The sequence below is a fragment of the Myxine glutinosa genome, chromosome 5 (assembly GCF_964187855.1).
Source record: "Myxine glutinosa chromosome 5, kmMyxGlut1.1, whole genome shotgun sequence".
NCBI classification, from domain to species: domain Eukaryota; kingdom Metazoa; phylum Chordata; class Myxini; order Myxiniformes; family Myxinidae; genus Myxine; species Myxine glutinosa.
Genome location: NC_136265.1, coordinates 91757351 through 91774845, shown reverse-complemented (window position 1 = coordinate 91774845; position 17495 = coordinate 91757351). Strand labels below are relative to the sequence as shown.

At 49.5% G+C, this 17495-nt stretch overlaps 2 protein-coding genes across 2 annotated transcripts in view; both read left to right on the top strand.

Moving 5' to 3' along the window:
* The window catches only part of LOC137427358 (uncharacterized), a 153846-nt gene extending 145129 nt beyond the window's left edge, over positions 1-8717 (top strand). Inside the window, exon 10 of the mRNA XM_068116795.2 lies at positions 6611-8717. Within this exon, the coding sequence (XP_067972896.2) occupies positions 6611-7719 (1109 nt within the window). The 3' untranslated portion in view covers positions 7720-8717. The remainder of the gene's footprint in view (positions 1-6610) is intronic.
* A 609-nt stretch (positions 8718-9326) lies between these two features.
* On the top strand, positions 9327-10415 carry LOC144892339 (uncharacterized). The gene has a single exon (XM_078778380.1). The coding sequence runs from the start codon at positions 9448-9450 to the stop codon at positions 10228-10230; it is 783 nt and encodes a 260-aa protein (XP_078634506.1). The 5' UTR covers positions 9327-9447; the 3' UTR covers positions 10231-10415.
* Positions 10416-17495: the final 7080 nt, after the last annotated feature.

The window sequence follows — 17495 nt, the reverse complement described above, 5'->3', positions numbered from 1 at the left end:
TTTTCGCATCGCTCTTGGCTCTTCACCTCGCTTCAACCATTTCACCACATCCAGGCGTTAACCTGGTGTGTGTGTGTAACGTGGATTTTGAGTGGGAATTTGCGATTCGCCGATTGGGAGCCGTTGAACGTCCATACCCGAAGGTGTGATTTCCCAGTCGCCTCTTGAGGGCACCTTTGCCCATCTTTGGCAGTGTGACTGTCAACCGAACGGGATTCTGGTCTCGATAAGACATCGTTCTGACGATCACTGGAGAGTGGAGCAACTTTGGCTTGATGCCGGGATAGAGACATTGGGAATGTTCTTTTCGCTCACTTGGAGTACAGTGAGTTATATTGTACGAAACTGATGGTACCATCATAGGAATGATATATTGGTTGTACAATTGATTACTATTGTTATTGCTGTTATTCTTGTGTGACCTTAATACAATACTTGTTTGTTGGGAACAATTGGTGTGGTTTCACCATTGATCTTTGACACACAGAATAACACATCTTTCTGCCGTGACTCCTCTCGAGGCTCGGAGGTACACCGTGACCTGGGTTTGGGGAGGAGCACGTAACAGAAATCAAGAAACACGAGTTTCCGTATGAGTTCGTTTCCGTATTGAGTCCGTATGGAGGGTCCTTCACCTTAGTCTATCACTATTAGTTTTACCTCAACATTTTTATTGTCTTTGCATTATTTTCATTAAATTAATTTTTTGTTGCATCTTACTTTTGTGTGTCTTGTTTTGTTTCTTTGTTCTGTCGGTTCGGATTAACCCAGTCTCGGCCATCCGATCAGGTAAAGCTTCGGGCCTCTCCTGCGCTTGAAAGATCATCCCGCCAAGTTCGAAATATGCCTCCGAGTAAAGCAACGTTTGGCTATCTGCCTCCCGTGATCTTAATCACCGGTGACACGACAATATACAACAACTAGTGGGGGCACCCGTGGGAATCCCACGGGCATGGACTTGTGTGACATTTGGACATCTTCATTTAGATGCTGCACATTCAGTTTTACAAAATGGTTACTGCCAATTTATCAGATCTACAAATGATGTAATTTACACCACTTATTTACTTCTGATAACATGTGAATGTGTACACATGTGTGCACATGGGAAATACAGTTTGAAATGTGTAATTACATCTCATGTAAAATGTGACTTCAAGAGCTCAAATCCTCTCCCTCCCCGCCCCCATCCCTCCCACATCACGCACACTGCACCAGGGAGTGGGTCACACACATGGCAGTGTGGGTCACGCACGGGGGAGAGTGCGTCACGCACACACGGGAGAGAGTGCGTCACGCACACACGGGAGAGAGTGCGTCACGCACACACGGGAGAGAGTGCGTCACGCACACACGGGAGAGTGCGTCACGCACACACGGGGGAGAGTGCGTCACGCACACACGGGGGGGAGTGTGTCACGCACACACGGGGGAGAGTGCGTCACGCACACACGGGGGAGAGTGCGTCACGCACACACGGGGGAGAGTGCGTCACGCACACACGGGGGAGAGTGCGTCACGCACACACGGGGGAGAGTGCGTCACGCACACACGGGGGAGAGTGCGTCACGCACACAAGGGGGAGAGTGCGTCACGCACACACGGGGGAGAGTGCGTCACGCACACACGGGGGAGAGTGCGTCACGCACACACGGGGGAGAGTGCGTCACGCACACACGGGGGAGAGTGCGTCACGCACACACGGGGGAGAGTGCGTCACGCACACACGGGGGAGAGTGCGTCACGCACACACGGGGGAGAGTGCGTCACGCACACACGGGGGAGAGTGCGTCACGCACACACGGGGGAGAGTGCGTCACGCACACACGGGGGAGAGCGCGTCACGCACACACGGGGGAGAGCGCGTCACGCACACACGGGGGAGAGCGCGTCACGCACACACGGGGGAGAGCGCGTCACGCACACACGGGGGAGAGCGCGTCACGCACACACGGGGGAGAGCGCGTCACGCACACACGGGGGGGGGGCGCGTCACGCACACACGGGGGGGAGCGCGTCACGCACACACGGGGGGGAGCGCGTCACGCACACACGGGGGGGAGCGCGTCACGCACACTCGGGGGGGAGCGCGTCACGCACACACGGGGGGGAGCGCGTCACGCACACTCGGGGGGGGAGCGCGTCACGCACACACGGGGGAGAGCGCGTCACGCACACACGGGGGAGAGCGCGTCACGCACACACGGGGGAGAGCGCGTCACGCACACACGGGGGAAAGCGCGTCACGCACACACGGGGGAGAGCGCGTCACGCACACACGGGGGAGAGCGCGTCACGCACACACTGGGGAGAGCGCGTCACGCACACACGGGGGAGAGCGCGTCACGCACACACGGGGGAGAGCGCGTCACGCACACACGGGGGAGAGCGCGTCACGCACACACGGGGGAGAGCGCGTCACGCACACACGGGGGAGAGCGCGTCACGCACACACGGGGGAGAGCGCGTCACGCACACACGGGGGAGAGCGCGTCACGCACACACGGGGGAGAGCGCGTCACGCACACACGGGGGAGAGCGCGCCACGCACACACGGGGGAGAGCGCGCCACGCACACACGGGGGAGAGCGCGCCACGCACACACGGGGGAGAGCGCGCCACGCACACACGGGGGAGAGCGCGCCACGCACACACGGGGGAGAGCGCGCCACGCACACACGGGGGAGAGCGCGCCACGCACACACGGGGGAGAGCGCGCCACGCACACACGGGGGAGAGCGCGCCACGCACACACGGGGGAGAGCGCGCCACGCACACACGGGGGAGAGCGCGCCACGCACACACGGGGGAGAGCGCGCCACGCACACACGGGGGAGAGCGCGCCACGCACACACGGGGGAGAGCGCGCCACGCACACACGGGGGAGAGCGCGCCACGCACACACGGGGGAGAGCGGGCCACGCACACACGGGGGAGAGCGGGCCACGCACACAGGGGGAGAGCGCGTCACGCACACACGGGGGAGAGCGCGTCACGCACACACGGGGGAGAGCGCGTCACGCACACACGGGGGAGAGCGCGTCACGCACACACGGGGGAGAGCGCGTCACGCACACACGGGGGAGAGCGCGTCACGCACACACGGGGGAGAGCGCGTCACGCACACACGGGGAGAGGGGTCACGCACACACGGGGAGAGGGGTCACCCACACACACGGGGAGAGGGGTCACACACACACGGGGAGAGGGGTCACACACACACGGGGAGAGGGGTCACACACACACGGGGAGAGGGGTCACACACACACGGGGAGAGGGGTCACACACACACACACACGCGGGGAGAGGGGTCACACACACACACACGCGGGGAGAGGGGTCACACACACACACACGCGGGGAGAGGGGTCACACACACACACACGCGGGGAGAGGGGTCACACACACACATGCGGAGGGGTCACACACACACACGGGGAGAGGGGTCACACACACACACGGGGAGAGGGGTCACACACACACGGGGAGAGGGGTCACACACACACACGGGGAGAGGGGTCACACACACACACACGGGGAGAGGGGTCACACACACACACACGCGGGGAGAGGGGTCACACACACACACACGCGGGGAGAGGGGTCACACACACACGCGGGGAGAGGGGTCACACACACACGGGGAGAGGGGTCACACACACACACGGGGAGAGGGGTCACACACACACACGGGGAGAGGGGTCACACACACACACGGGGAGAGGGGTCACACACACACACGGGGAGAGGGGTCACACACACACACGGGGAGAGGGGTCACACACACACACGGGGAGAGGGGTCACACACACACACGGGGAGAGGGGTCACACACACACACGGGGAGAGGGGTCACACACACACACGGGGAGAGGGGTCACACACACACACGGGGAGAGGGGTCACACACACACACGGGGAGAGGGGTCACACACACACACGGGGAGAGGGGTCACACACACATGGGGAGAGGGGTCACACAAACACTGGAGAGAGGGGTCACACAAACACTGGAGAGAGGGGTCACACAAACACTGGAGAGAGGGGTCACACACACACATGGGGGGGGGGGTGGAGTGGGTCACACACACACGGGGGAGGGGGGGAAGTGGGTCACACAAACACTGGGTAGTGGGGGAGTGGGTCACACACACACGGGGGAGGGGGGGAAGTGGGTCACACACATTGGGGGGGGGGGGTTACACAAACACTGGAGAGAGGGGTCACACACACACATGGGGGGGGTGGAGTGGGTCACACACACACGGGGGAGGGGGGGAAGTGGGTCACACACACACGGGGGAGGGGGGGGAAGTGGGTCACACACACACGGGGGGAAGTGGGTCACACAAACACAGGGGGGGGGAGTGGGTCACACAAACACAGGGGGGGGAGTGGGTCACACAAACACTGGGTAGTGGGGGAGTGGGTCACACACACACGGGGGAGGGGGGGAAGTGGGTCACACACATTGGGGGGGGGGAGTGGGTCACACAAACACAGGGGGGGGAGTGGGTCACACAAACACTGGGTAGTGGGGGAGTGGGTCACACACACACGGGGGAGGGGGGGAAGTGGGTCACACACATTGGGGGGGGGGGAGTGGGTCATGCAAACACGGGGGGGAGTGGGTCACACACACGGTGGGGGAGTGGGTCACACAAACACAGGGGGGGGGAGTGGGTCACACAAACACAGGGGGGGGAGTGGGTCACACAAACACAGGGGGGGAGTGGGTCACACACACACGGGGGAGAGTGGGTCGCACACAAACACGGGGGGGGGTAGTGGGTCACACACACACGGGGGAGAGTGGGTCACACACACACACGGGGGAGAGTGGGTCACACACACACACGGGGGAGAGTGGGTCACACACACACACGGGGGAGAGTGGGTCACACACACACACGGGGGAGAGTGGGTCACACACACACACGGGGGAGAGTGGGTCACACACACACACGGGGGAGAGTGGGTCACACACACACACGGGGGAGAGTGGGTCACACACACACACGGGGGAGAGTGGGTCACACACACACACGGGGAGAGTGGGTCACACACACACACGGGGGAGAGTGGGTCACACACACGGAGGGGGGGGGGGGGGGAAGTGGAGTGGGTCACACACACGGATGGGGGGGGGAGGGGAGTGGGTCACACACACACACGGGGGGAGTGGGTCACACACACACGGGGGGGGGGGGGGGAGTGGGTCACACACACACGGGGCGGAGTGGGTCACACACACACGGGGGAGAGTGGGTCACACACACACGGGGGTTAGTGGGTCACACACACACGGGGGAGAGTGGGTCACACACACTCGGGGGGGGGGGGGCGGTTGGGGGGGGGATGACCACCCACATGCCCCACATTACGTAAACTTTGAGCTAAAGACAGGCCGGATACACGTGACACATATGGAGCATGTTCTGACGTCGAGAGCAAGTCGCACCAACAACATGACAAAACAACGTTCACAACATGTGAAAGCACGGGATCATGATGAATGGCATCGGCCACTTCCGCGGCGATTCTAATCGTAATTACCGGACCAGATTATTTCCAGTCTGTGTTTATTTATGCATTTCACATCTGTGAATGGCATGTCCATGCACACGTGAAATGGAGTTTGTTTATTAAACCTGGATGTGAAGAGGATTGATTCAGCCTTGAAAACTCATGCGAAAACCCCCCAAATTTTTTTAAAACATTTCACGATTTTATTTCTTCTAGAAATGAAATGCATCTTCTTGAGGCGGTGTATAAATCGCTCTGTACGAAACAGGCACTGCCTGGTTTCCTTTGCTTGAGTTGTAATCAAAATGTACTTGTTGTTTCCTCAAGTACATTTTGAGTTGTAATCTTGAGTTGTTTCTTCAAGAAGTAATTTATGATCGAAGACGTGTTGATTCAGTCTTAAAATGCACATCAGTCACGGGTGACTTCATTTTTAAACTTGAATGTATCGAAAACTGTTCTCTTTCCAAAGTAAAAATAGATTAAAACCAAACGTTATTAATAAATATTGTATTCCATAGTTAGTTTACATTATACAGGACTTCTCATTTAAAATGCATTTTGTTCTATAAACGTTAACTTTCATCTAATATTTCTCGTCTGTGTTATTTGAGCGGTGTATGATATACCGTGCGGATTTCGGCTATTTCCTGCCTGTGCGTTAACTTTCAACAAATCTCCTTCCCGTTTTTCTTCAACCGAGTCTAAAAGCATGTGAGGGAATGTGAAAAATGAAATGAGATATCGAATTCGAGTTCAAATAAAACCGTGAGGGAGAGCAAGACACCATGGGCCGAACAAAAGAGGCCTCAAAACTATGCGAGGAAACAATATGGTGGATATTTGTTTTCGAAGCCCCTCCCAGACCCGGTGCAGCCACTCCCCCGGACAGACGTTTCACAGACAGACAGACAGACAGACAGACAGACAGACGGACAGAATCACCTACGGAGAATATTATATGGATCATATTTTATTTTACTTTTCTGCAGTGTAACAAATACTATGTACATGTTTGGGTACATTTGTCTATCATGTGAATCTTTTTTTTTTTTTTAAAGATCATGTGATGTTGTATTTACAGGTGAATCCACTGAATATACACGGGAGACTGCACCAACTTTAATGAACGGTGCAGACGCACACCCGCAGGACTCGCCAAATGAAACAAACAAGAGGACTTTTTACAAACAAGACAAAATGAATGTGGAAATGTTTGCACAGAATAATTTTCATAAGGGTCACCAAATAAAGAAAGCTGAACATCAATGTAAATGCACAAATTGTGGAAAAAATTTCAGACGCTCAGCCACCTTGAACACACACATGAGAATTCACAGTGGGGAACGCCCGTACAAATGCACAATTTGTGGAAAATCTTTTAATCAGTCATCTAACCTTAAATCACACATGATAATTCACAATGGAGAATGCCCATACAAATGCACAAGTTGTGGAAAATCTTTCAAACGATCAGAGAACCTTAAAATGCACATGAGAGTTCACAATAGTGAACATCCATACAAATGCAGCAATTGTGGAAAATCTTTCAAACGATCAGACACCCTTAAAATACACATGAGAGTTCACAGTGGGGAACGCCCATACAAATGCAAAGTTTGTGGAAAATATTTTAATCAATCATCCAACCTTAAAACACACCTGAGAATTCACAATGGAGAATGCCCATACAAATGCACAAGTTGTGGAAAATCTTTTAATCGATCATGCAACCTTAAAACACACGTGATAATTCACAATGGAGAACGCCCGTACAAATGCACAAGTTGTGGAAAATCTTTTAATCATTCATCCACCCTTAAAACACACATGACTATTCACAGTGGTGAACGTCCATACAAATGCACAAGTTGTAGAAAAACTTTTAATCGGTCATCTCACCGACAATTACACATGATAAATCATGATGGAGAGCTCCCATATGAATGCACAAATTGTGGAAAATCTTTTAATGAGCCATCCAGCCTTAAACTACACATGAGAATTCACAATGGAGAATGCCCGTACAAATGCTTAATTTGTCGAAAATCTTTGAATTGGCCATCCAGCCTTAAACCACACATGAGAATTCATAATGGGGAACGCCCATACAAATGCACAATTTGTGGAAATTCTTTTAATCAGTCATCTCACCTTAAAAGGCACATGATGATTCACAATGGACGTTCCTGAATAACGATCCTTTACCGAAAAAGGAGGGGGACATTTTGAATTCTGAGAGAACTTCCTCACCTTCTAAAATCCGCAAATGGAGATGACAACGAACGGGAGAACACCTGCATGCATGTATGTATGTGCACAATTACTGGAAAAAAATTTTAACGAGTCACCTCACCTTAAATATAATGCACATGACAATTGAAAATGGAGAACGCCTGGAGAAACGCACAATTTGTGGAAAGTCTCTCATTCATATATCGCCATCACTGACATCGCCAAGATTTTGTGGAAAGAAGTCCAGATGAGAATGGACGAAATGTATCTTGAGTGACATTGGAGTGCCGAGCGCCTGGTAACTCTTCAACATCTTGTCCACAAGGTCTTCATAATTTGGTGCTCGAAAATTTCCAAAGTAATTGTTGGCAAGAGCCACAAAGCTATCCCAAGCAACGCTTTCCAGCTCAGATAGTCTCGTTACAAAGTCCTGATTAGTGAGTAATCTGACCTGAATTTTGGCTGTGGCTGATATTCCTATGGTATACTGGTTCTCAAAAACTGGATGTGCTAGTGAAAATTGGAGATCATAATCGAAATCTACAGGTCCATGTTGGTTAGAATCACCTCAAAATACACTACAACCATAAAACATTTAAAATTTTGTTGACCAGTGATCGCTCCGAACGAAACAGGCACTGCCTGGTTTCCTTTGCTTGAGTTGTAATCAAAATGTACTTGAGTTGTTTCCTCAAGTACATTTTGAGTTGTAATCTTGAGTTGTTTCTTCAAGAAGTAATTTATGATAGACGTGTTGATTCAGTCTTAAAATGCACATCAGTCACGGGTGACTTCATTTTTAAACTTGAATGTATCGAAAACTTTTGTCTTTACAAAATAAAAATAGATTAAAACCAAACGTTATTAATAAATATTGTATTCCACAGTTAGTTTACATTATACAGGCCTTCTCATTTTAAATGCATTTTGTTCTATAAACGTTAACTTTCATCAAATATTTCTCGTTTGTGTTATTTGGGCGGTGTATGATATGCCGTGCGGATCTCGGCTATTTCCTGCCTGTGCGTTAACTTTCAACAAATCTCCTTCCCGTTTTTCTTCAACCGAGTCTAAAACCATGTGAGGGAATGTGAAAAATGAAATGAGATATCGCATTCGAGTTGAAATAAAACCGTGAGGGAGAGCAAGACACCACGGGCCGAACAAAAGAGGCCTCAAAACTATGTGAGGAAACAAAATGGTGGATATTTGTTTTTGAAGCCCCTCCCAGACCGGGTGTAGCCACTCCCCTGGACAGACGTTTCACAGTCGGACAGATAGACAGACAGACAGACAGAATCACCTTCGGAGAATATTATATGGATAATATTTTATTTTACTTTTCTGCAGTGTAACAAATACTATGTACATGTTTGGGTACATTTGTCTGTCATGTGAATCGTATTTTTTTTTTTTTACAGATCATGTGATGTTGTATTTACAGGTGAATCCACTGAATCTACACGGGAGACTGCACCAACTTTTATGAACAGTGCAGACGCACACCCGCAGGACTCGCCAAATGAAACAAACAAGAGGACTTTTTACAAACAAGACAAAATGAATGTGGAAATATTTGCACAGAATAATTTTCATAAGGGTCACAAAAGAAAGAAAGCTGAACATCAATACAAATGCACAAATTGTGGAAAAATTTTCACACGCTCAGCCACCTTGAACACACACATGAGAATTCACAGTGGGGAACGCCCGTACAAATGCACAATTTGTGGAAAATCTTCTAATCAGTCATCTAACCTTAAATCACACATGATAATTCACAGTGGGGAATGCCCATACAAATGCACAAGTTGTGGAAAATCTTTCAAACAATCAAAGAACCTTAAAATGCACATGAGAGTTCACAATAGTGAACATCCATACAAATGCAGCAATTGTGGAAAATCTTTTAATCAGTCATCCAACCTTAAATCACACATGATAATTCACAGTGGGGAACGCCCATACAAATGCACAAGTTGTGGAAAATCTTTTAAACGATCAGACAACTTTAAAATACACATGAGAGTTCACAGTGGGGAACACCCATACAAATGCAAAGTTTGTGGAAAATCTTTTAATCAGTCAACCAACCTTAAAACACACATGAGAATTCACAATAGTGAACATCCATACAAATGCACAAGTTGTGGGAAATCTTTTAATCGATCAGACACCCTTAAAGTACACATGAGAGTTCACAGTGGGGAACGCCCATACAAATGCAAAGTTTGTGGAAAATCTTTTAATCAGTCAACCAACCTTAAAACACACGTGAGAATTCACAATAGTGAACATCCATACAAATGCACAAGTTGTGGGAAATCTTTTAATCGATCAGACACCCTTAACATACACATGATAAATCACAATGGAGAACTCCCATATGAATGCACAAATTGTGGAAAATCTTTTAATCGGTCATCCAGCCTTAAAAGGCACATGAGAATTCACAATGGACGTTCCTGAATAACGATCCTTTACCAAAAAAGGAGGGGGAGATTTTGAGTACTGAGAGAACTTCCTCACCTTCTAAAACCCGCAAATGGAGATGACAACGAACGGGACAATGCTTGTATGCATGTATGTATGTGCACAATTTCTGGAAAAAAAATTAACGAGTCACCTCACCTGAAATAAAATGCACATGAAAATTGAAAATGGAGAACGCCTGGAGAAACGCACAATTTCTGGAAAGTCTCTCATTCATCTGTCCACCCTTAAAATATACATGGGAATACACAATGAGAGATTGGGGCACAGGAGCGTTAGCCGCAGGGTGCAGCACGAGTGTATAAATGGGGGATAAGCCTTAAAGGAGGGAATGGGGCTTGTGTATAAATTGTTACAGACGTGGCTTAGATGTTATTTTACCGAGCAGTTTTGGTATGACCACGTCTGCACAAGTTACCCGATTATACCCGAACGTTGACTAATCGCACTACGCTAGATCAATGAAGGAACAGACACACGGCTGGGATTAAATGACACGACTCCAAGGGTTCAGTTCTCAAGACCTCCGGAGGAGGTTATATTAAGGCGGAAGGTTAGATTACAACTACAAGAGGGACAGCAAAGGAAGATAGGCACTTAGACACAATCTTATATTAACCCCAACAGACGACAGATAAACGGGACAAAAGGCTGACTCACACGGGGATTGATGGCAAGGAAAGCGGGTATTTGATGGCCAGCACAAGGTGCACCTTGTGCTCAGGGACAGGATAGCGCGGCCCAAAAGATGCAGGAGGTCTCTCAGTGCTCGGAGGTGGCTCTCTTGTCTTCTCAAGGCTCAAGCTCGGGGCGCATCTGACGTCACGTCCGGTACGTGGCCGCGTATATCCGGCGGGGAGTGACACGCCCTCGGCTCGTTAGCTCCGCCCCAGATGGAATCGGCACGTTGCTTCTCATTGGGTGCGTGGGGGGGTTACTGGCTCCGCCCCTGACGAGGAGCTGACAGCCAGCCCCTTCGTGGTAACGCCGTGGAGCGCATGGTCATGGCGGGTAACCGAGCCGGTGTGAGGACGCACACTCCCCGCCCCTCTGTTGTTGTAGTCGTAGTTGTAGTTGTAATTGTTGTTGTAGTTGTTGTTATTGTTGTTGTTTGGGGAAGAAGATGGGAGGAGGTATGGGAAAGGTCCTAAACTCACTACTGGTGCCATATAATCACATTCTGGTGCAACGAAGAGTCATAATTAATGGAAACGAGTCCTTAACTGACATAGACTAAGAATAACTAGCAAGATGTCCGAAAGTTGTCTACGTGTGGTGCGGTGGACCTGGGCACGACATTTAATGGGGGAAAAAGGGGAAGGTCGGTTCTACAGAGTGTTGTTTACAGACAATGGGACTAGGGAATGGGGGATTGGGGATAGTTGGGGAGTATTGGGGAAATAGGGGAATATTTACAAGCGGATATGGAGGCCAAATTCCATATTCGCAACAATATATATATATATATATATATATATATATATATATATATATATATATATATATATATATATATATATATATTATATATATATATATATATACAGGGTCCGTCAGGGAGGTGTGACGATTTTCAGAAAACTCGTACACAGTTATTTTTAGTCGAATTTAAATTTTTTTTTTTTTAAAGACTACATATATAATGCCATGTAATACACTGTAACAAAGACATTTTAAAAATGTAATTCATGTTTGAAAAATGACATCTAAATGGGGCCGTTCTTGTCCAAGCATTCTTGCAGACGTGCGGAAAAGTTGTCCATAGACCTTTCAACCATGGCAAGTGGAATAGCTCGAATTTCTCTGGTGATGGCATCTGAAAGGGTCTCAAGAGTGCGTGGTTTTTCAATGTAAACCTTAGCTTTCAGGTAACCCCATAAAAAATAGTCACAGGGTGAAAGATTGGGCGATCGAGGGGGCCACTCCACATCCCCACAGATTGAAATGAGGTGCCCTGGAAAATGTTCTCTTAATAAGGCCATTGATTCTCTTGAGGTATCGCAAGTAGCCCCATCTTGCTGAAACCAAACTGTAGGGAGGTCAATGCGAGGTCATCTCAATTCAGGCAGTAATAACTCGCGCAGTGCAACACTTATCTGTCTGACATCCGTAGAGCGCGAGCGTGCCGTACCGCTGACTGACGAGGGCTGGCCTCCACAGCTTGTCGAACCCTTTCGATGTTTTCCGGGGTCCTAACGGTTCGATCACCTCCCCGAGCTGCTCCCGGCCTCACAGATCCAGTTGTCCTGAAGTTTTTTACCCACTTCAATATTGTGTTTCGAGATTGAACGGCGCCATGTCGACCAACATTGAAGTGAGTACGAAATCTGCGCTGTGTAAGCACCACCGAACTACCCGTTTGAATAAACGTCTGAACAACAAAGACGCGATGTTCAATCGTCCACAGCTCCATGGATACTGAAATGGCGCCTAACAACGAGTAACCAACAGCCATCACGCATGCGCTAGACCTCCCACTTGCATTGTTATACCCAATTCAAACATGAATTACATTTTTAAAATGTCTTTGTTAGTGTATCAAATGGCATTATATATGTAGTCTTCAAAAAAAAAAAAATTGAAATTCGACTAAAAATAACTGTACGAGTTTTCTGAAAATCGTCACACCTCCCAGCTGGAACCTGTATATATATATATATGTATATATATATATATATATATATATATATCTATATATATATATATATATATATATATATATATATATATATATATATATATACACATATATCTATATATATATATATACATAAGTTCAAAACACACCTGGTCACAAGTGTGCCGCATTGACCGGGTCCTCAGTCGAGGTCCTCAGCATCATCCCGTTTCGGCCCTTCAACCTCGATACGGTCAGCTAAGGTGGGCCAGCAGGGGCACGTACACATCCACATGCAGCAACTGCATCTGGATGCATACATACCCCCACCCCCAGCCAGTGCGAACAACAACAACAACAACAACAACAACACCTCCACATCCAGAATCCACAGCACCAAACAAACATGGTGGAACACTCAATCACCCACCTTTTTACCCTTCACCACTCACCAACAAAACACACCAGATCATTCATACACACACATACACACCCATACACACACATACATACAGAACACCAACCAAACAACCACCTACACTTACATCATACACCACTCAACACACTAAAACACACACTCATGCAAAAATTAATTCATGCAAAAACACACACCCTCACCCACTCACTCATATACACAAAATAAGAAGTGATAATGGTAACAAAAACAAACAAACAAAAAAAAACCACACACACACACACACACACACACACAACCAACCTACACCATTTGACGTGCCTCCATAAACTTCCTCCATATCCAAAATGAGCCGTTCAAGGCAACCTGGGCCACCTTGTCACACATCCTCCTTCTTTCTGTCCCACACACTCCCAGCCTAGCAAGAAATGCAGAAAAGGAATTGCCAATATACCCTGTACACCCCACCTCAAATGGCTGACACGAAACGCGCCAACCCTTCTCCCGGCACTCTGCCTCCAGCTCACTGTACTTTCCTCTCTTCCTCTCGTGCACCTCCTCCATGTTCTCTTCCCAAGGTACCGACAACTCCCCTAAGATGACCTGTCTTGTTGCACTTGACCAAATGACAATGTCAGGCCGCAACCTTGTCACACAGATCTCCTCTGGGAATACCAATTGTGGCTTTAGGTCTGCCACCACCTGCCAATCACAAGCATCTGACAGCCCTCTTGCTTTCCACCTCCTCCTTCCACCTCTTTCCACTTGGCCCTCTTTGACAAACCACACCTCTCCCCCATCAGTCTCCTTCTCCACTCTTCTCTCTCTCGATCTCAGCACCTCTTGTTGCACCATCTGCACCACCACCGCCAGCACCTGATCATGTCGCCACCTGTATCTTCCTGCTGCCAATGCTACTGAGCATGCACTCAGTGCATGCTGCACCGTTCCCACACCTCCACACAAATAACATCTCTCCTCCTGCAACAACCCCCACAATCTCAAGTTTACTGGTGACGGAAGCACATCATACGTTGCCCGCAACAGGAAATTCAACAATATTGGCTCCATCCTCCAAATCTCTTGCCACTTCAATATCCTCACCCGCACACCTTCCCACTTAGTCCAAGCACCTTGCTCTGCCTGACCGACTGCTTTCACATATCTCCCCTCCTCTTCCTTTCTTCTCAACTCCCTCTCTACCATCTTCCTCCTCTCTTTCACACATGCCTTTCCCCATCGCTCATGCTCCATCCACCCCAAGCCATGCTTCCCATGCTGTACCATCCCCATGACCTCCTCCTGTTGCAACCGCTCCTCCATCTCGTCCACCTCTGCTCTTGCATTCCACTTCCGACTTCCCTTCTTCTCTGGGAGAGCATTCTTTACCACTGCATCACTTGAATCCCGCAACATAATGAACTCCCGCACCCTCACCACCTTAAACTCCTCGGTTAATGATGTCAAGGGAAACTGGAGTTTTCCACCCTGACCATTAAAGGCAATGTTCGTCAAACAGCGTGGCACTCCCAACCACCTCCTCACAAACCCACTCACCCCAACCTCCATCCTCTCTACATGCCCAATTGCCATATCATACATCATCAATGGCCACAATACTCGTGGCATCAACCCAAACTTCAAACACCATACCTTCAACTTTCCTGGCAAACCACATCCATCAATCCTCTTCAAACCTCTCAAAAGCTTGTTTCTGACCTCCTCCACTCTTCCCACATCATTCAACTCCACTGTATACCATCTTCCCAAACTCTTCACAGGGGCCTTTACCAATGATGGAACCACCTCCCCTCCCAGCTCAAACCTGTGCATGTTATCCACCACTCCTCGTCTCACTATCACACTCCTCGACTTTCTTGCTTTAAATCCCATTCTTGCCCACTGCATCAACCTTTCCAGTCGTCCCAGTACCTCTACTGCTGCATCAGCGGACTGTTGGACAACTGTCAGGTCATCCATGAAAGCAAACATTTCTGGCATCCTCTGACCAGGGGCTAGTTCCACTTCTTTCCCATGTCCACTCACCACACGTATCAACAACTCCATAACCAGCACAAACAAAATCGGGGAGATGGTACATCCCATCGGGATCCCCACTTCCAACTTCTGCCACTCTGTTACATAGGACTGTGTCGCAAACCGCATCCAAAACCGATCATAATATGCAATCAAAAAATCCCTAAATCTCCGTGGCACCCAAAAGAAATCCATGGCATACCTGATCAAGGCATGCGGCACTGACCCATATGCATTCTCCAAATCCAGCCATACCACTGCCACATCCTTCCTTTGCCTCTTTGCCTGCTGTAACACTTGCCAGACCATTGCCGAGTGTTCAATGCATCCTGGTGATTCTGGTATTCCTGCCTTCTGCACAGAACCATCCACAAAACCATTCCCTCTGATGAAGCCTGAGAGCCATGCCGCAAAGACACTCATCAATACCTTCCCATCTACATCGAGCAATGATATTGGTCTAAACTGCTCCAGTGTCACAGCCTCCTCCTGCTTTGGAATATAAACTCCTTCCGCCCTAGTCCATTGACTGGGCACCACTCCTTGCCTCCATACCACCTTCAGAGCCTTCCACAGATACTGCCTGATGCCTACACAACTCTTAAACACCTTGTATGGCACTCCACTTGGTCCTGGAGCCGATGCCGCCCGTGCCTTCCTCAAAACTGCCTCAATCTCAGACATCTTTGGCTCTGACAAATCAAATGGAACACCTGGCTCTGTCGGTCTCACCAATCCTTCGATGTCCTCCACCACTTCGTTCCTCCTTGTGTCTGCATACGTGACACGCAGGTGACCTTCCAACTCTTCCTTTGGTACCTTCAGTACACCAAATCGAGACGGCTCCAACAGATCCTTCATAAACTGAAAAGGCTTCTCAAAGAACCTCTTTCTCTTCCTCTGCCTCTCCTTTCTTCACCTCCTCATCCTCTTCACTCTCTTCAACTTCACCAACCTCATCCTCACCTGCTTCGTCAACACCTCAAGCCCATTCCTCTCCCCTTCCACAGCCCTCTTCCATCTCCCATTCAAACTCCTCAACTCCATTCTCAACTCATGGATCTCCCTCTGCCTCCTGCTCAAACATGCCTCCTTCTCACCCTTCTCTACACACTCTTTCACTCCAAACATGACACATGCATACTCAAACACAATCTCATTCATCTTTCTCAATCTATCTTCCACCTTTCCTTTCAACCTATGAAGCGCCCCACACATCACTCCATCCATTCTGTCCCATACTTCCCTTTCTCCCATACCTGGCCATTTCACTCTCCTCCTCACATCCTTTCCCTGCTGAAGTACAACCCCAGGACATACAACACTGTGGCTTGCTACCTGGCTGTTTCTCCCGGCCGTCTTACGTGTCCCCTTTTCAAAGGCACTGCGTTGCTGTACCTCCTCCTCACCCACCTTACGCACACACCCCATTCGGCTCTGATGGATATGCAATCCTCTCACTGACTCAAAGTCACGTCCACACCCACACTTCTCTCGAACCTGCCCTGCCTCCACATGCACACCATCACCCCATAGACATACCTCACCCACACGATCACTCCCACACCCTTTCCTGGTCTGATGTATCCTCAACCCTCTGATGGATCCGAACTCACGTCCACACTGACACCTTACCAGACTTGCATCCACAATCCGTTCTCGTTTGTCAAAATCAGTATGGGGGGTCTTTATCCATTTTATCTGTCCGTTTGGGCCCATCTTCCACCCCACCTCTCAGAGAGCCCTTGGGGTGTTCTCTATTTTTAAACAACACTGTAAATTATGGGTGCCACACAATCCAAACCATGCAGCTTGGCAAAATGGCTTACAAGGCCACCTGCCCCCGATGCTGTCTCTCCAGCGTCACCAGCCTATTCCTGGTTGCCACCCAGTCTTTCCTGGGAGTCACTGGTAGCACCAGCACAAACATAAGTTCAAAACACACCTGGTCACAAGTGTGCCGCACTGACCAGGTCCTCAGTCGAGGTCCTCAGCATCATCCCGTTTCGGCCCTTCAACCTCGATACGGTCAGCTAAGGTGGGCCAGCAGGGGCACGTACACATCCACATGCAGCAACTGCATCTGGATGCGTCCATACCCCCACCCCCAGCCAGTGCGAACAACAACAACAACAACACCTACACATCCAGAATCCACAGCACCAAACAAAC